Source organism: Dysidea avara, chromosome 5, assembly GCF_963678975.1.
Source record: "Dysidea avara chromosome 5, odDysAvar1.4, whole genome shotgun sequence".
Lineage (NCBI taxonomy): Eukaryota > Metazoa > Porifera > Demospongiae > Dictyoceratida > Dysideidae > Dysidea > Dysidea avara.
The window spans coordinates 19,432,307-19,452,843 of record NC_089276.1 but is presented as its reverse complement, the minus strand read 5'-3'; the positions used below and the strand labels follow the sequence as shown (position 1 = coordinate 19,452,843).

The 20,537-nt window shown below is 38.3% G+C and overlaps 2 protein-coding genes and 1 long non-coding RNA gene across 3 annotated transcripts; all 3 read right to left on the bottom strand.

Moving 5' to 3' along the window:
* Nucleotides 1-1,251: 1,251 nt before the first annotated feature.
* LOC136256133 (uncharacterized) lies at nucleotides 1,252-4,299 on the bottom strand. Its single transcript, XM_066049074.1, has 2 exons — nucleotides 4,218-4,299; nucleotides 1,252-4,162 (listed from the first exon to the last, which is right to left on the bottom strand). The coding sequence occupies exon 2, from the start codon at nucleotides 4,089-4,091 to the stop codon at nucleotides 1,377-1,379; it is 2,715 nt and encodes a 904-aa protein (XP_065905146.1). The 5' UTR covers nucleotides 4,092-4,162; nucleotides 4,218-4,299; the 3' UTR covers nucleotides 1,252-1,376.
* LOC136256134 (sentrin-specific protease 5-like) lies at nucleotides 4,256-5,952 on the bottom strand. The gene is made up of 7 exons (XM_066049076.1): nucleotides 5,858-5,952; nucleotides 5,716-5,781; nucleotides 5,585-5,664; nucleotides 5,475-5,535; nucleotides 5,363-5,413; nucleotides 5,255-5,299; nucleotides 4,256-4,394 (listed from the first exon to the last, which is right to left on the bottom strand). Exons 2-7 carry the CDS (start codon nucleotides 5,719-5,721, stop codon nucleotides 4,299-4,301), a joined length of 339 nt encoding a protein of 112 aa, XP_065905148.1. The 5' UTR covers nucleotides 5,722-5,781; nucleotides 5,858-5,952; the 3' UTR covers nucleotides 4,256-4,298.
* A 1,814-nt stretch (nucleotides 5,953-7,766) lies between these two features.
* On the bottom strand, nucleotides 7,767-9,173 carry LOC136255311 (uncharacterized). The gene is made up of 3 exons (XR_010700841.1): nucleotides 8,977-9,173; nucleotides 8,498-8,613; nucleotides 7,767-7,811 (listed from the first exon to the last, which is right to left on the bottom strand). It is a non-coding gene; the product is annotated as an uncharacterized lncRNA (long non-coding RNA).
* Nucleotides 9,174-20,537: the final 11,364 nt, after the last annotated feature.

Sequence of the window (20,537 nt, the reverse complement as noted above, 5' to 3'; positions counted from 1 at the left end):
TCTCTAAGTAGCGAAATGTTATTTTCTATTGGGACTTAATGTCACTACAAATATCAGTCACTTAATTGTTACTACAATAGAATAGCAAATAATTTTTCATATTTCTTTCTGAGAAAGTAGAATTTGTTAATACTAATAAGATGACAAAAACCACAACTGATGTTCAGCAACATAATATTATAGTTCCAATACTCAGTAGGACCATCTGCACAGTCGTAGATGGTTTTACAGAACCACACATAGGTAGTGACCATCCCTTGTTCAGTTATAACTGGTACAACAGATAAAAACAAACAAGTTATCTAATGTCAGATTTAAATTAAAAATTAAACTCAACACATTCGACAGAGCCGTTCTTCCATGAGAGAATTCATAACACCTATAGTGACACACACACACACACACACATTTGATTTATTGTTTAACCTCAATGCAATCGGCTTAAGTTGTTCTTCCTTGCAGGAGGTACAAACAGTTTAATACATAGCACAAAAACGAGACACACACACACAGTGGAGTCAAGAATAAAACACAAGCTGCTTCACACTCACATAATCAGTTTCACCAACCTGTGAATAGCTCTGTGCTGCCAGGTAATGCGAGACGCCACTGACAAATCAGTTCATAGTGATGAGGCAGCCAGCGAGGCAGCCAGCGAGGCAGCCAGTGAGAGAAACAAGGTAAGAACAGTCCTTCTGAAAAAACGGCAGGAGGAAAGAGTTCTTCTAAACTGGCTCAATTTTTTCGCCCTTCTTTTCTAGCGCCGGCTGCCAGCCTGGCGGAGAACACGACGTTGTTGGCCCTGCTAACTAGTCGGCTCCCCCGGTCGGCTTCAACATGTCAGTATCCAGGATACGTACACAACATTATCCGGAAAAAAATATTTCGTGAAAATTTTCTAAGTCCAAAGTGTGCCCAAAAAAAAATTCGCCCGGCGAGGGCGAATTTTTTTTTTGTACGAGGTTTTGTAACTTTAATATTTCCATTTAATGGTTTTACGGAAATATCCATAAAGTGAACAGATATCAATTACTCGACCCTGCACAATCGAACGTAATCATTTTAGTTGCACTGTAGACTATACAGCTAGACTCTGTACGTAGTTATGCTTAAGCTTAAACAGTCAGCGCGTTCACCTTAGGTCATTGAAGGACCCTCCTAGTAATGAATGCTATTTTTAAGACACGCATGCAATTAGCTAGTTAGCTATTCATTGTGTCCCTAGACCTTAATTGTTCCAAAGTGTCCCAGTGGTTCAAATATAATTGCATGCATTTAAAAAGACACATTGTACATAACTGACTACTACAGCCGTACTGAAATTCCACAAGACTAACAAGAGTGCAAAAAGTTGGCCACACTGTGATATGATGAGTTCACCATTTTCCAGCATTTTGAAGGCCCTTTGAAACATTGACAGAAAAGTTATGAGGGCGTTTACCCTTGGGCTCTCTTCTTGATGGCATGTTGTAGCGATTAGTGTCATTTTCTTTTCCTCCGGTACAATTCAATTTTAGCGGTCTCCCTGATGTAACTGTTCCTTTACCCCTAGGTGTCCCCTTTCGACGGCGACCTGCAGCAGTTGCCTGCACTGGGATTCTATACCCTCTTCTTAACAAACCAGGTTGAACAGTCAACTTTTCCCCTGGAGACCATGCAAATTGATGCAATGCAGAAGCAAGCTTCGCAGTGGTACTACTTGCACACATATCTTGATATCTCTTTACAAACTTTTCAATTCCTGAGACCATGTTATAATCTTGATCCTTTTGTTGCAGGTGTTTTGTCATGTCTTCCATTACAACTTTTAGCTGTGACAATGTTTCAGAATTCTGGTCAACGTTTGCATCTTCTTCAATTTGCATCTCTTCACTGATTTCACACGTGCCATCCTCAACAACGATTGGGATCACAGCACTCTCTTCTTCCTCGATCTCAGGGAATTGCCTTTTACTATCACAAAAAGTTTTTTCATCAGATGCCTGCGACACAGCTGCATACATTGACAAGTCAGCCTCTGCCTTTTCTCCTAATGCTATATATGCCATCAGCTTCCTAGATTCAGGGTGCATGGAAGGAATAAAATTTATACTTGACTTATGAAAGTTGATAGCAACTGCTGCCTGGTGACTGCATGGAGACCCATCACTTCCTAGAACACAAGTGCAGAACCCCACAGACATATCCACTGTATACACATCGCCAGTATCCCTTGAGCTTACAACCTTAAACTGATCATTGTTGTCCGTAGTGTATATGTTTTCCAGCTTAATTTTGCTTGCATTGATACCTTTGAACTTCATAGATACGTAGTGATCAAACCTGCAATGAGCTATGCTGAGCAGCTTCCTCTGATAGTAAAGTTCTAAAGCATCTGTCACAAAGTGAAACATTTGAATGAGATTGTAGGCTTTGACACGACTAAATATCAATTCTTTGAGAATTTTCATGCCAGCTTCTGAATAATTGTTGGTGTGATTACCACGAACTGGCAAAGAAACATGAAAGCAAAGAGCCCACTGGTGTCTCTTGGTCCAAAGAGCTTTCACATAATTGCAAAAGTGGGGGTACTTGGATGCTGTAGTGTGCTTTAACAAATCACTGTAGCTCTCATTTAGTAATAGCTCAGATTTGCTATACAAAAGCTTTTTTAGCAAATTAATTAATATCACACGATCTCCCTGAACAATTTTGTTTTTACCATCATATAACCATGTCCATCGTCTCTGCAAGAAGTGGAATGAGCAAAGTAACAATGTTGAAGAAGGCCATACTGACTGCAAAGCAGCTTGTTCTGCTGCACTGTCATCTGTAAGTATGACTTTAGGTCCAACACTTGTACCGCTGTTGTAAAATGCATCTTGCGGCCACACCTTTTTTAAATCTGATAAAGCTGAACATAATGTAGATTCCTTTTCATCTGATGTCAATGCAATTCCTAAAGGAATGGATCCTCCTGCATGATTAGTTGAAAAAAGAAAGACAGATGTATTGAAGCGATCAAGGCAGGAAGTTGAATCACAGTACATGACTTCTGCCGCTTGTGGGAGGTTCTGATGAGCTCTTGTCATCATTGGAGTACAAATGGTAACAATCATTGGCTGAATAGCACATTTACGTCTTTTTGGAGGCTTGCCAGAATCACTGCAATCACTAATTTCTCCATCATCAGCGGATTCTCCTTTATCATTGGGCTTCATGCCGTCAAAAAACTGTAAAGTTGCTTTCCCACCTATTGAATTATATTTTTCATTATATAACCTTATTTCTTCTTCGAGTTTTTCAAACATTGATTTTCCATTCTGTAGTCCCAGTTCTGATTTCCTCCATGTATCAAACAATCTGCTTACATCTTGAGGATTAGGATTGACTGATCTATCTGCTAGTGTGGCCTGTGTTGAATCTGGATCTCCCAGCAGTTGTGATTCGTGATAGTGTCTTGCAGTAGCAGCTGAATGGCCCAGAGCAAACAGTGTGAAGTATGCATCCTTTGTTTCTTGGGATACTGATTTAAAGCTCAAGGTATGAAAGCATTTGATCGGATGGTTATGCTGAAACAGAAGTTTGACATACAAAGGATGGCTACGCTGTAAGGAAGTAGCCTTGTTGTTTGTTGCAAACAATGTAACAGAGAGTCTTGAAGGACAATTTGTTTTTTTGTTCCGTAAGGTACTAACCATAGTTGGCTTTTTAGGCTTCTTGCTTTTAGCGCTTAGCTGCTTTGCTGTAAGTTGTTTTCGATAATGGTGGCAATGCATGTCCAGCTTATACAACACTCTTTTTAAAGATGGATTGTATGTGCGGGTCTTGCGATATGTGCATTGGCTTGACTGAAAAAAAGCTGTAATCCAATCATTAAATTCTTCTTTGGAATGCAAGTTAACTCTAAATTCTACATTGAAACACTCCTTAGGTTCACCAGAAAATGCTTCCTGTGTCAAATCTTCGTACTTCTCGATGACATAAGTGTATGACATATTTGTACTTGTAGATTTTGGTGGAAGAATTGCCTTTAACTCATTATTTAAGTCATCCCATGTAATAATACAATTAAAACTATCCTCAAATGCAGTTTCGTCAACTAGTTCCATCTTGGGTTCTGTATCAATTGATTTCCTACTTTCATCAAGTTGTAAAAGCTCAACTGGTTGCACCTCAGGTTCTGTAACAAAGGATTTATTGCCGTCATTGAGTGCTAAGATATTGACTGGTTGCACCTTTGGTTTCATAAACATTTTACCACTACTGCAAAAAGGATCCTTCTCTTTTAGTGGCAAACAATGATCCTTCTCTCCTAGTCACACAGAGTCACTTAGTAGCGTGTCACGAGTTAACAATAACTTTGTGTTAGCCAACTCATTTGCTATTCTCTGACGAATTCTAGGCATTTCCACCTATAGTGAAGATAAATAATATTACTGTCAGTGATATAAACACCACATAAGATAGGACATAGAATTAAAGCACCACTAAATTAAAATACTACTGCAGACGACCGCAAAGTATGCATATGCATAGTACAGCCCTTCCATAAAGATATGCACCTGAAACATGATAAATTGGATACTTTTGTGCATGATCCTGAATATTAATGTTGATAGGACTGAGACAAATCGTAACAACTTTATTTCCTGAATGTCCAAACAAAACAAATTATTATGACATGGATATGCTATCTATGGTTGCACTTTAATTAGCATATACTAATATTCATAAAATTACAAAGCTTGTAGCAATAGCTATGGTGAAAGATCTGTAAAAAGGAATAAGGGAATATGAGAGTGCTTAAATTATCTGTATGATTTCATACCACTATACAAACACCATATTTTAGCTATGGCATAGTTCATACATAGCCTTGACTTATTATCATAAAAGCTGCCCTCGAATAAGAGCCACTGCTTGTATTTAAATATGCTGGTTGAATTGTTTGTAATACATGCACATTCAATACTGAATCCAGGAATATATTTAAGTCAGCTATCTGATTAAAACAGCACTTTTATGAGAGTATCTTAGTGTATAAAAGCATTTAAGGAATCAGGTCAGTTATTGGAGAGTCCATATAAATGCCCTGGCCTTAGTGCCACACAAGCCCATGGTAGTCTCTTTGAAAAACAGCCACCTTTGCATAATATCTGGTTAGTTTTCCTAGCTGAAAATCACAATAACCATGGCTACCAAACATGGCAAAATATTCAATGTGTACATCGTACAACATATGTACCTAGCTATTATTACATTGTACATGTACCTGTGTAAAAGTCATTGGGTAGTCCAGTAAGAGGCATCGGGCATACTGTATAATATGATACGAAACAACATTACTGTGTCAATGTCTTAATAACAGTAAATCCCTTACTTCTAACAGAAATACTCCACAGTCATACTGATTGTTCTGCTGTGGTATACTCTAATAACATTAAAATGTATTGTACATTTTCCACCAATATTACGCACACATTTAATCTTACACTCATAGTTTTGCATTGCCAAAGGTCCTTTGAAACAAGCTGCCGTTCATGAAAAAACATCCTAATTTTACAAAGCATAGCTCAATCACTAATTAAAGTATTTCACATACTTTAAAGATTCAAAACAACAAGTTTGTTCAGTGTTCAACGAATCATAGTATATCATCTTCTTATTGGCTAGTTCTATTCTCTAATTAATAATCAAATACTTTAGCAAAGGTGCCATACTATGATTACTAACCATCATTGTCCAGTGGCTGTCATTTGAAAAAATAGCAAGCAAATAATCACTCTCCAAAAAGTTTACCTTAAATTTAGCAAAAAAAAAACAACAAAAAAACATAGTAAAGCTAGTAAATATAAAATTATATCAGTATACGTACCTTTGAGTACCAGTTCTGCACACCAGAGTAGCCTGTCTCTAGTAGCTTCTTTGTAAAGAAACAGTTAAGAATAGTTAAACGTTGGGCACGACTCTGATGAAAAGCAGCTTTTCACAATTCAGGGGTGAAAATAACGGTCGGTCATCGGCCAAAATCCGGACACTTTGCTACTGTGGCCGGTCAGTTTGCTTGCTGGCCGGTCAATTATCCGACCGAACGAAAAAAAGGCGTGTCCATGCGCTTGTGTCATTAATTAAAATGTCACCACGTTAGCAGTACAACACATACGATTAATGACGAGCAGCAGAAAGACTCCGTGTGCTTTTAGTAGCAGCTCGAAGGCGAAGCGGATTAAGAGACAAGCATTGAAAGAAACGTTTCTTAAGTGGCAACGGAGTTACGATCGCGAACACCATACTCTGACATGGCTACGCGCTGATACAGGACAATGATCTCAACACTTTGTTGCGAGGTTTGTCGAAGGTATGAGGGAAGGTTATGCGGGAAAAAGAACTTTTCTAAGACATGGATTGATGGCTCCACCAATCACAGAACAAGCAACATTACTGACCATGCTTGTAGCGAGCAGCATAAATCAGCCATGGCGCTGTTATGCAGGGATCAGGCTAGAAGTAAGCGCGAGCCGATTACAACTTATAGTCCTATTGTTCGGAGTCTTTTGTCTACGGCGCTAAGTCCAGCTGTCAGGGATCAAATGAAGAAGAAATTCGAAATTTCTTTTCGAAATAACGCATCAACATCACTGCCAGTCTTGATGAAGTTGAAGATATTGTTGAATATGCAAGAGCTTATCTCAGAATTGGATGTGATAGCTATAAAACAATATGGTACCAGCTAAAGTCATCACCCGATTCTTCCAAGTGGCCTAATGTATTCTTGATCACAGACCTGCTGTTCAGCTTGCCATTCTCGACTGCTAAAGTTGAACGTTATTTTTTCCATTTTGAAAGTCATCAAAAATGAGAGACGAACAAGCCTGAGTTGCATTACACTTAATGATTTCAACACAGAAGGTCCCACCCCCAGAAATTTTTCTCCAGACTCAGCAATTGACCTTTGGTGGAGTGACTGTCAGTCAGGAAGAAGGCCAAACCAGAAGCCGAGAAAAGAATATCGACGAAGACAGAAGACTACAGAAGGTAGTGACAGTGATGGTTCTGAAGTTGAGCTACTAGATATTGAGAAATGGGACAGCTGGTTTGACGATGATAATGACCAGGAGGTTTGAGACTTTTTTAAATGTCATCATTGATTCATTTAATTATTCTCAGTGATGCTATATATACGTTTCATGATTAATATACTTTCAGGTGTAAATAAAGCTCATTGTTATAAATTTTAGTATTGCTAAGTACTGTTTTTGAACAATAATTTTTTTTGTACGTCAACAAGTGTGAATATTATAAATATTACAACACAATACAATCAACTTTAATGAATATTTTCTGCAAAATGCATAAATACATGTGTTAAACAAAAAAAATACAAAACATTCCTGACACACAAGTGCAGCCAGTTGCACACTAAATTAGAGATACACTGATAATACAAATGTTAAGAAGTAAAATATTGTGTAACTGTTTTACTTACCGCTAAAATCACCTCAGATTTGATCTCAGAGGGTCTAATATTCAAAACTTCCTTGGGGGAACATGCCCCCAGACTCCCCTAGAATGGCATGCTAGTGTGCTTTGCACACTAAGGTGAGCCTTCCCTGTAGTGCTTTACCACAAGGTTTGGCTACATCCAGCTCGGTGTCACAGCATGTGTCAGATCAACTTCAGCAGTGACCGACCAAGTAGCTTTCTGGTCTGACAATTGTCAGCCTGACATAAATTTGTTATTTTCACCCCTGCAATTATGCTAACATTGTTACTAATTACCAAACCTTCTGAACATGATCTTCTAAAAGCCTTAGGTAGTCTGATATTACCTACAAAAACAGATACATAAAAAATATTACACTTGCAGAATCAACACTATGTAAGATATCATGAAGTATAGTTTCATGTTTACAATACACAATCCCTGAATATCTACAAATCTGAAAATGCTCGTGTGAAAAACTTTCAAGACTTATGTACTTGAAACAGCTCACAAATTAATTTTCACTATAGTGTAAGCAATCAATTGCTAATCAACTCAATCGTTGGAAAATATATTGAATGCATGTTGTACTATAGTACTGTCTAGAGGTAATGTTACACTTGCGAGCAGTTGACACTCGTGTAGCCCATTGTCGACCTGTGAATTTCTTTGGCATGTGTGTGTTAGTAACTCACCACATGTAGCCACAAACTCGAGCTCCCTCTGGTGGTTGCTCCAGTAACCGCATGCCTTCGCATGTGATGATTTCCAGTTTTGTGTCATGTCAAGTCAGGGCCTGGATTTGAGCACTTGTGAGGTATTGTAACATTACCACTGGGCGGTACTGTATATAAAACAGTGGGATTTAATGCAATGAAGAAGTGTCGCGGTTTGTTAAGTGTAATAATAACCAGGGTAAATATTCGACAAGCAAAATCCTTGAATCCTGTTGCAAGTGTTTTAACCAGCACCGATTCACATACATGCAATGTACATAATGACTTAGCTGTGAAGTGCTAACATTAATTGTACCTTATCTGAGAGCCACTGGTTTCCAGCAAGACAGTTGTAATATTCATCACCATGTTCTACAGTCAGCTCATACTCTGTACAATCCATATCGGTGAGGTCAATCACAGCTGACTCCCCTAGAAATGCAGTAAATCCAATTGTTCAATTATATCGGTGAATGCAAGACATTATTGGGACAAGCCTACATCTATACATAATACCGTAACCCACCATTAAAAAATGGTATGATTTTATTAATTAGAATTGTTAATACATTGTGGCATATTTTGAGTCGTAATATACAATTAAATCAGTGCATGTGTGCTCTATCAGTAAACAATTCAAGCAAGACGGACTAACAGGTACACGATTGAGCCTTTATACAAAGGCTCCATCGAGTCACCCCAACAAATGCACACTTAATTGGCCCAATTCAATTGCTTCTAACCACGATACTGGCAAATACTAAAACGTACTGTAAATAAAATCACACTTCTCACCTGTAGCAGTATCACTATGGCCCTCGCTACTTTCCATCTTTCTATTCCTTGGCACCCCCACAACGCCAGGCAACGACCCACAATAACGCGCCAAACAAATTACGTATTTAAGTAGGCTTCCGGAAACTCCAGTTTATGTAGCTACTGGTGTACGAAGTTAAAGTGGCCAAACCTCGTACAAAAAAAAAATTCGCCCGGCGAGGTGATGGGGCTATGCAAATAAACTGGCTCATCACTACAGCCCTAACACTAGTCCTAAGTACTGGAGCAACAAAGGAAAAACATCTAAGCTACAACAACGGCCTCTATCACGTTTTATCACTGCTACTACTCGTGCATCGTAAGTGTATTCTAATTAATTAGTGCATGCACTAGTTTGTTGACTTGTAAGGAAGAGCAGTATTAGCAGTTGTAGCTCGATAATGGTGTCTTCAGTGTTGCAAGAGATGGATAATGTCTGAATTATTGTTTAAAAACTGTTTCCAGCTCAGTGCGTGAGTCCAGTCCGCGAAATACATTAGGCCCATATCATTGTAGGTCATGCATTAACGTTGCTATATATCAGGCTAACTATATATTGTTAAACCAAGGTTGGTTAGAGTGGAGACTCCATTCAGGGTCAAATCCAGAATTTCTGTTGAACAGTGGCAGCAAGGATAAAGGTAATGCAAAGTATGAACATTTGTATCATTAAATGATTGTTGCTGCATGAAATTTATCCCACAATAGTTGTAGAATTTGTATTTAATAGTGTTGTAGGTAGAGATAGATCAATGAGTTCCAAATTAAAGGTGTCATATATTTTATATTTATAGTTATAACATGTTTATGAGGGATATGACTAAAACATACACACAACCTCCCAAGAGAGCACGTCACTGAGAGCACAACATTGCATACCTGTAAATCCAATACTGTTCGGGACTGTGGTATAAATTACAACATCACACTAGTGTACAAATATAAATGTAGACATATCTTGTCCATCATGATGACTACTTGTCTGATTAGTAGGACTGTTCGTCTGATTAGTAGGACTGTTCGTCTGATTAGTAGGACTGTTCGTCTGATCAGCAGGTATACTTGTTTCAGTTGTTTGCAAATGATCTATGGTAGCTATACAATAAACTGTATATAGCTGTACAACACTGGAGTTCCCATGTGTCATGCAACCATACACTCACCAACTGCACAGCAAGTAGTTGCAATGAAACTCTGGCAACAATGTGTACATCTGATGAGAAAATCAGGGAACCTACAAATTATCATTCACCATTAGGAATTAGGAAGAGAAAATAAGTTTTGGTACATGACCTACATAATATAGTAGTATTCCTTGGATTCGATTGGTAATGTCTTATGCACATAATCGTGATTTACATGTATTTCAATGGACAAGCAACCAATATGCTTCAAACATTTACATAGTAGCTAAAAGAGATGAAGATTTATTAAAATTAGTGCCAATCAATATGGATAAAATACACATCAACTCTGCTATACAGTAAGCATATATACTGTAGTTCTAATAATAAAATTATTAGATAAAATATTTAAAGTGATGCATATGTAATTAAGATGTTCTCACAGCATATTAGTATAATTTTTACAGAAGAAACAAATTGCTAAGTGAAACATTTGGTTATTGAGTTGGTTCGTAGAATGCTGTAGCCTAGAGCAACATTTGTAACTGTATGCATTAGGCCACAAAAAGCTATGATACATGTGGATAATGGCATGCATATTATATCTAATCAAAAACAGCCAAGCTGTAAAAAAAGGTGCGGCCCCCAAAAAGGCCATGGTGAAAAAAGATGTGAAATCCAAGGTGGCGGCCAAGAAATGGCTGTGATGGTAGGTTAATGGTTACATTTTAATAACAACAATTCAGGTGAATTTGGTGCCAAGACCAAGCGGCACAAAATTCACCTGAATTGTCGTTATTAAAATGTAACCATTAACCTACCATCACAGCCATTTCTTGGCCGCCACCTTGGATTTCACATCTTTTTTCACCATGGCCTTTTTGGGGGCCGCACCTTTTTTTACAGCTTGGCTGTTTTTGATTAGATATCACTTCTTTTTGTATTTGTATACTGCAAAGCCGGCCTATGGCTGGCTTTTGGGCTTTTTTAACCCATGTGTTTTTTTCTTTACTACAGGAAGAAGAAAAGAACTTAAAGAAGAATTTTAGTACTTCAATTATTCTTGATTTTATTAGTAATTATACAAATTATATACATATATTTATTACATGCCCATTATTCCCCACAGGATATTTTTTTGCAGCTGATCTCTCTACTGGGTGACTTGAAATGTAGCTGAACTATATACAGGATGGTTTCTTTGTAGCTGAACTCTCTACAAGGTAACCTCTTCTAGCTGGTCTCTCTACAGGGTATTTTGTTTCTAGCTGAACTCTCTACAGGTGATTTGTTTGCAGCTAAACTCTCTACATGGTGGTGTCTTTGTAGCCGAACTCTCTACATGATGGTTTCTTTGTAGCTGAACTCTCTATAAGGTGACTTCGTCTAGCTGAACTCTCTACAGGGTAATTTTTTGTAGCTGAACTCTCTGTAGGGTGATTTGTTTGCAGCTGAACTCTCTACATGATGGTTTCTTTGTAGCTGAACTCTCTACAAGGTGACTTCGTCCAGCTGATCTCTCTATGGGGTGATTTGTTTCTAGCTGAACTCTCTACAGGTGATTTGTTTACAGCTAAACTCTCTACTAGGTGGTTTCTTTGTAGCTGAACTCTCTACATGATGGTTTCTTTGTAGCTGAACTCTCTACAAGGTAACTTCTTCTCTACAGGGTGATTTGTTGTAGTTGAATTCTCTACAAGGTGGTTTGTATGAGGCTGAACTCTCTACATGGCGGTTTCTTTGTAGCTGAACTCTCTACAGAGTGATTTGTTTGCAGCTGAACTCTCTACATGATGGTTTCTTTGTAACTGAACACTCTACAAGGTGACTTCTTCTAGCTGATCTTTCTACAGGGTGAATTGTTGTAGCTGAACTATCTACAAGGTAACTTCTTCTAGCTGATCTCTATACAGGGTAATTTGTTTGTAGTTGAATTCTGTACAGGTGGTTTCTTTGTAGCTGAACTCTGTACATGATGGTTTCTTTGTAGCTGAACTCTTTACAAGGTGACTTCTTCTAGCTGAACTCTCTACGGGGTAATTTCTTTGTAGCTGAACTCTCTATATGATGATTTCTTTGTAACTGAACTCTCTACAAGGTAACTTCTTCTAGCTGATCTTTCTACTGGGTGATTTGTTTGCAGCTGAACTCTCTACATGGTGGTTTCTTTGTTGCTGAACTCTCTACAAGGTGAATTCTTCTACCTGATCTCTCTACAGGGTGATTTGTTTGTAACTGAACTCTGTACAAGTGCGTTTTTGTGGGTGATCTCACTGCAGGTTGATCTGTTTGTAGCTGAACTCACTAAAGGGTGATTTTGCTTGTAGCTGAACTCCTTGCATTGTATCTAGTTTCTAGCTGATCTCTCTACAGGGTGATTTGTTTGTAGCTAATCTCTCTACAAGTTGATTTGTGTGTAGCTGGTCTCTCTGCAGGTTGATTAATTTGCAGCCGATCTCTCTACAAGGTAATTTGTTTGTAGCTGAACTGTCTGTAAAGTGATTTATTTGTAGCTTATCTCTCTGCAGGTTGATTTGTTTTAGCTGAACTCTCTACAGGGTAATTTGTTTGTAGCTGAACTCTGTACAAGGTGCTTTTTTGTAGGTGATCTCACTGCAGGTTGATTTGTTTGTAGCTGAACTTACTAAAAGGTGATTTGCTTGTAGCTGAACTCCTTACATTGTGTCTAGTTTCTAGCTGATCTCTCTACAGTGTGAATTGTTTGTAGCTGAACTCTCTATAAGGTGATTTGTTTGCAGCTGAACTCTCTACATGGTGGTTTCTTTGTTGCTGAACTCTCTACAGGGTGTTTTGCTTGTAGCTACTCTCTACAGGGTGATTTGTTTCTAGCTTATATATCTCTCTACAGGTTGATTTGTGTGTAACTGATCTCTCTACAAACTGATTTGTTTGTAGCTGAATTCTCTGCAAAGTGTTTTGTTTGTAGCTGACCTCTCTTCAGGGTGATTTGTTTCTAGCTGATCTCTCTACAGGGTGATTTTTTTTGTAGCTGACCTCTCTTCAGGGTGATTTGTTTCTAGCTGATATCTCTACAGGGTGATTTTTTGTAGCTGACCTCTCTTCAGGGTGATTTGTTTCTAGCTGATGGCTCTACAGGTTGGTTTGTTTGTAGCTGAACTCTCTACACGGTGATTTGCTTGTAGCTGAACTCCTTACATTGTGTCTAGTTTCTAGCTGATCTCTCTACAGGGTGATTTGTTTGTAGCTGATCTCTCTACAAGTTGAATTGTGTGTAGCTAATCTCTCTGCAGGTTGATTTGTTTGTAGCTGATCTCTCCACAAGGTAATTTATTTGTAGCTGAACTGTCTAAAAGGTGATTTGTTTGTAGCTGATCTCTCTGCAGGTTGATTTGTTTTAGCTGAACTCTCTACAGGGTGATTTATTTGTAGCTGAACTCCTTACATTGTGTGTAGTTTCTAGCTGATCTCTCTACAGGGTGATTTATTTGTAGTTGATCTCTCTATAAGTTGATTTGTGTGTAGCTGATCTCTCTGCAGGTTGATTTGTTTGTAGCCGATCTCTCTATAGGGTAATTTGTTTCTAGCTGATCTCTCTACAGGGTGATTTTTTTGTAGCTGACCTCTCTTCAGGGTGATTTGTTTCTAGCTGATATCTCTACAGGGTGATTTTTTGTAGCTGATCTCTCTACAGGGTGATTTGTTTGTAGTTGATCTCTCTATAAGTTGATTTGTGTGTAGCTGATCTCTCTGCAGGTTGATTTGTTTGTAGCCGATCTCTCTATAGGGTAATTTGTTTGTAGCTGAACTCTCTATATGGTGATTTGTTTGTAGTTGATCTCTCTGCAGGTTGATTTGTTTTAGCTGAACTCTCTACAGGCTGATTTGTTTGTAGCCGATCTCTCTACAGGGTAATTTGTTTGTAGCTGAACTCTCTACATGGTGGTTTCTTTGTTGCTGAACGCTCTACAGGGTGTTTTGCTTGTAGCTGATCTCTCTACAGGGCAATTTGTTTGTAGCTGATCTCTCTACAGGGTGATTTTTTTGTAGCTGACCTCTCTTCAGGGTGATTTGTTTCTAGCTGATCTCTCTACAGGGTGATTTTTTGTAGCTGACCTCTCTTCAGGGTGATTTGTTTCTAGCTGATTGCTCTACAGGTTGATTTGTTTGTAGATGAACTCTCTACAGGGTAATTTACTTGTAGCTGAACTCCTTAATTTGTGTCTAGTTTGTAGCTGATCTCTCTACAGGGTGATTTGTTTGTAGCTGAACTCCTTACATTGTGTGTAGTTTCTAGCTGATCTCTCTACAGGGTGATTTGTGTGTAGCTGATCTCTCTGCAGGTTGATTTGTTTGTAGCCGATCTATCTACAGGTAATCTGTTTGTAGCTGAACTCTCTATAAGGTGATTTGTTTGTAGCTGATCTCTCTGCAGGTTGATTTGTTTTAGCTGAACTCTCTACAGGGTGATTGCTTGTAGCTGAACTCCTTACATTGTGTCTAGTTTCTAGCTGATGTCTCTACAGGGTGATTTTTTGTAGCTGAACTCTCTTCAGGGTGATTTGTTTCTAGCTGATCTCTCTACAGGGTGACTTGTTTCTAGCTGAACTCTCTAAAGGTGATTTGTTTGCAGCTGAACACCCTGCAAAGTGTTTTGTTTGTAGCTGATCACTCTAAAGGGTAATTTGTTTGTAGCTGAACTCTCTCCACAGTGACTTGTGTGTAGCTGAATTCTGTGTAACTGAATTCTCTAGAGAGTGACTTAATTGTAGCTGAATTCTCTACACAGTGCATGACTTGTTTATAGCTGAACTTTCTTCAGTGTGACTTGTAATGTTCTGAATCTCTATAGTGATATATTTGCTTAACTGTCCACATGGTGACTGTCTTCTATCTGAACTGTCTATAAGATTAACTGTTTGCAGCTGAACTCCCTACAGAATAACTTGTGATGTAATAAAATTCTATAATGGAGTAAATAAATTAGCCGAATGTTCTATTAGGGTGACTGTTCTATTAGAGTATCTCGATCTCGCATTTGCTACATGGAGTTGGCTTTCGAATCATAACTCAGTGGTTTGTAATCCGATTCTTCTGTACTACTGCAAGGACTTTCTATGAAGATTATTCCAGCTATACACCGATTTTCAGCTCATTGCTCTAAGCGGTTTGCCTAGTAGGCGTGAAAACTAATACTTTTTTATTCATAAAAATCGATCGCGTAATTGTGACACAGGTTGGGTTTTGTGTCATACCTCCGTGGTCTTTATCTCGATTCCTTTCAAACCACCAAAAGGCACTCCTACGATGGTTACTCCATCTACATAGCAATTTTCAACTCATTCCATGAAGCGGTTTACCCTGTAGGCGTGACAACAAATCGATCTTGTTTTACGCGAATAATCGGTCATAACTCCTGAACCATTCATCGGATTTGTACCAAATTTGATGCTAGGATTCGCCTTTGGACTCCCTTTCTGTGTGCCAAATTTCAAGGCGATCGGAGTACGCGTTTGCTTGTTATAGCAATTTTTGCAAGTGTGCGAAAAGACGAAGAAGAAGAAGAAAAAAAAAACGAAGAAAAAAAAACGAAACTTTGGCAGCTCGTATCTCGGAAATGGCTGGAGCGATTTCCTTCAAATTTGGAATGTAGACTCCCTTGGCTGGCGGGCAACTGTGTAGCAAATTTGGTTCCAATCAGATAAGTGATCACCGAGATACAAAGGTGTGAAAATGACGTTTTCGTTCTTCCTGTCAATATACTCACGGTGTGGCGCGCCGGCTTCTTGGGCCGCACGACACACTATCGTGTGTCTTGATACCAATTGATAAGTAAATAATTCTATAGTGTCCAAATGCTTATAGCATAGATATACTATACACATAGGGATTGGAAACGGAACTCGCGCACTATAACATCCGTGTTTCGGTTTGCGTCATAGTGCGGTTGCTAAGGACGATGATGGCGAGCAGGTGTGTCCGTAGTTTATCTGTTTGTCGCTAACTTCACTTCAGGATGAAGCAGTTAAGTCTCCCAGGACAATAACAAAAGTTTGAAGAGTTTGCAAGAGCCGTATTTCGGCGAATTTTCAGTAGTGACACATTGGACGCTGGTGCATGATTTATCCAGTTTGTTTAGTAACTGATTTCAACGACCCGTGACCTTGTACGGAGTCGTATATTTGAAGGAACGGACTTTAGATGTATTCCATACCATACCATACTGTCCTGCAAGTGTGTCTGCAACTAGCTAATAGAACACTTGGTCCACCAGGCCACATTCTTCAATTCCCAGTCCAGGTCATTCTATGATTTCATAGATTTGCAGGAGGCCTGTATGGAAGCTTCAGTACTTACGTGGCATTATACTACAAAGTGGATAAACATGATTGATTGGTCCCAGTATGACTTCAGTTAATTACACAAGCCATTCACCATTGCTACAAAGTTGGCTAAAGGTAGCTGCACCAGTACAGCCAGACTGTGTTAAGTCGACAATCCCTCACACTAACTAACAAAGAAACCATACACTTTGAATATTTTAACTGTACAGTGTAATATGTGTACGTCGATTATGAATTACGTGTGCAATGTAGCTAGCTATAAGTGTTTATGTCACTTCTTTTGAAAGTACACATACTGTTTAAACATAATTTGGTAGTGCATCTTGAGCTCTTGCTTGTTGGTCATCAGTACACTGTCATTTGGTATTCTTTGATGGATGTCTAATCATGTGGCTTGGATGATTTCTTCAAAATTTTGTGTCTTATTAGAAGATTCTGTCTTTCATCCCCGTGCCATACAGCTTTGGTTTCAGAGCAATCCAACACACACTTTACACCCCCCAAGTGTGGTAGTAGTTGATGGTATGGTAAATTGATATCTAGCATTGGTCATGGGCCTACTAAAAGTCCACAAGTGTAAAGTGGTAAGCAGTAATTTTATACAATATGACAATTGATACAATAACTCCAAGTTGCCTATTACACTACACAGTTGATATAGATTTCAAAACAAAGCTACCTAAGCTGCTTCCCAACACAGAGAATCTGTGAAAAGTCTACAAAAATGAGACGGTGTGGCCATAACATAATTCGCTTACCTCTTGACATACTGGTGGCTTGTTTATTACGAACAACAGCCTCTTGTGGTTGCACACGCATTCCTGCTATTGTGTACAAGGCTAGGTTAACCAATTCGTCAAGTTAAAAGTCGATAAATTGCTAATAGTTGGCAAATAAAGCCATTAGAAATAATATCGCGCTCGTAACTACGGACAGTATCTATGGCGACTAACTAGCGCAAGCGAAACATGGATGATTTTTCGAGCTCGTTACGTCACATTGGGAATTTGTACAGAGACATCACGTGAGTTACTTCCGTTTCCAATCCCGTTGTAAAGTTTAGTATATCTATGCTTATAGTGACACTATTTCAGCCTGTTACGTATATTAAAGCATTGCATGACTCTGCAGCTACTAGGGATGATATAGCATGCCAAAGAGTGCAGGGACACCTTTACAAACGCAATGGAAATATAAATGCTGTTCTGAGAGGCTGGGTGCAAGAGCACAAGAAGGTTTTGAAAGATTTGAAATAGGTATTGTAGAGTCTTGAGTTTGCAATAGTAATAGCCATGCCCATGCACTTAAAGACATTAATAGCTACAATTTAAATGGTTTTATTAGAGTATTCCAATACTTTATTAATGAATCTAGATCTTTGTTACTAGCTTGACCAATAAAAGTGGAGGATCAATGGCTTGGATCCCCCAGATGACTCCACTGCTACACAAATATATGGTAACAGAACATTTACCTTGTAGTTGCTTTGAATTAACTCCTTCAGTTCTGCTACTTCCAGCTATACATAAAATATCAGCATATTGTATAAAAGACAGGAGTACAAAATATGTGACCGGGCCTGTGAAAACAGGGCATGCATGTGGGCACAAACTATACCCTGTCACTCTACAGGTCATATCTCAGTATTGGAACAGAATATTTGTATTCTGTAACATGCAGCATAAAGCCAATTACATGCGTACTAAGAGCGGAAAATTGCATTACCATAGTATAATAGTGCATAAAGTTATGAGTGATGAAAGTTTGAAAAAGTAGCCAAAAATCATGTGCCCACATGCCCTGTTTTCGCAGGCCCGGTCACATATATTACATACTGTTTAATTTTTTTCTAGGAGGAGAAAGAGTTGTGATTGGTGGATCGACATCAGAATCTATTATTATAGTTTAACAATGAATATAAGTTAGTGCACCTTTACAACAAAAACATGGGTGTTGCTGCATGCATGTATCAAATTTTCATTGGGTAAGTTTAATGCAATTAAGCCTTATATATACTTCATCTTCACATTATTAACAAGATTTAGTGCACAAATACAACATGGATGCTACATGTAGGTGCATGTGAGATTCTGGCTGGCTGCAATAATATTAGGTAGCCAGAAATAAAAAAAAGAATAATAATAAGGCAGCTGTATGTGCTTACATGGTTTGAACCACTGGAAATTTTTCAAAGTGATATTGTATAAAGAAGCTCACCTATACATTCACCTGCACGTGAATCATTATACTGAAAACGTCATCACAACTGGCCAAAACATGTTGACAACATGCACTGATATACTGTATTCCAGACACATTTTCATAAATGACAGGGGAAGAAGGAGACTCCTTCTTTCAACCTCCAACCAGATGCCAGTCATAAACACAATTTCCTTGAAACAATGACACAGTAGATCATCACAGCAGCCTTCCCTGTCTCTACTGTGATCTGTGCAGGGCTCTCATACACTATCTCAAGATCTAATATAGCCAAGATATGCACACCCTTATCTAATTGTATTGAGATTATCCAACGTACCACTTCAACTGCAAATTGCACACCATCATCATCATTACTGGCATCACTCAATGGAAATAACACCAAAGAGCCATCTGAAACGCAATTGCTCTTATAAAATCAATTTTGATTAAATGTTGTTATACGTACATTACCAGTTAACAAGTTCTTAAATTCTCCACTATGCAGAGCAATGAAGAAATGGACCGCTAAATATAAATTTTTGTAAAGCAAGACAATAGATGTAAGAGTAAAGCAAACTACAGGTATACTACATGCAGGTATACTCTAAAATCAATCATCAAAGGATTTTGAAATTAGCTAGTGCATTTACATGTATTGGAAAATCCACAGCATTCATCTAACTTGATGGAATGATAATAGTATAAGCAAATAACTTAACCTAGATGGTGTGTTTATGCCCATTAGCATCTGTTCAGTGTTCAGAAATACAATTAATGTATAAATTTTCCCAAGCAACAAACAGAATAGGTTTTATGAACAATTACATGTATGTGCATCCAGACGTACTAACAAAAATAGAATGAACTTCATAACCATCATCTTCAGGGTGGTAGGCCTTGATGTTATTGTATTCCTTTCCCAGGATGCTGCACCAAATGTAAGTTCTGGAAACATGACTTCTGACTGCCCCTAGCTGAGTACATGAAAGATAGAAATACCCAACTACAAAGAAATAATGCAACATTTACATTTAATGTCGTTATAAAATGAATAGATCACCTTTTATCGATGCTCCTTTACCTCCAACACCTTTAGACTACAGCCTTACAATATGCACTTACCCTGATGGAATAAACTTGAATCAGAAATTGTGGAAGTACATTCCTACACAAACACTCAGTTTAAAGTGTGAAGCGAAAACACAAAATGCTACTCACACACTCACATTAGTATACATCACAAACTCATTTCATCAGATTTTGAAGTGGTATGGCCTACACCAATTTTGATGTTACCAGCAGATTTCATTGACATCAGAAGGTAAGTTCCAATGTTCCATTCCCTCTTCTCTTATTTAACCATGACATTTTCATTCATGATCTGTATACCACTCATTTAAACAATGCCAGCTTTTGCCCTGCTATGCATTCATCCAGTTTACACACTCTGGCTGCCTGCTTGGCAAAGGTGTTATAGTCATCCTTATAGACCTAGCACTCAAGAATTGGAGCTTTTTCCTGGTTATATTTTCCAGTGCGGTCCTTCCTCATTTCAAAGACTGGTACATACCTTATTTTGTGAAGATTAACATTTAAACATGCAAACACATAAATTCTTACAGAAAACAAACTAACTAGAATGTGATCATCCCTACGACGTTTGAAAGCACTAGTACTAGCTTTTCCAAGGCTAGAACATTTTAACCTTTAAATTTGATTAAAGTACAAATTAAGACAACCTGAATGTGACAATCTTTATGTTGCTTGAGTGTCTTGTTGCTACAGTAGCACCACCACGAGACTTTAGAGCTTTTTGCAATTTGTTTCCCCTCCCTAATATAATCATTACAAGCTGTCATATATGTATCAAACATTACTGTAATACTGCTTG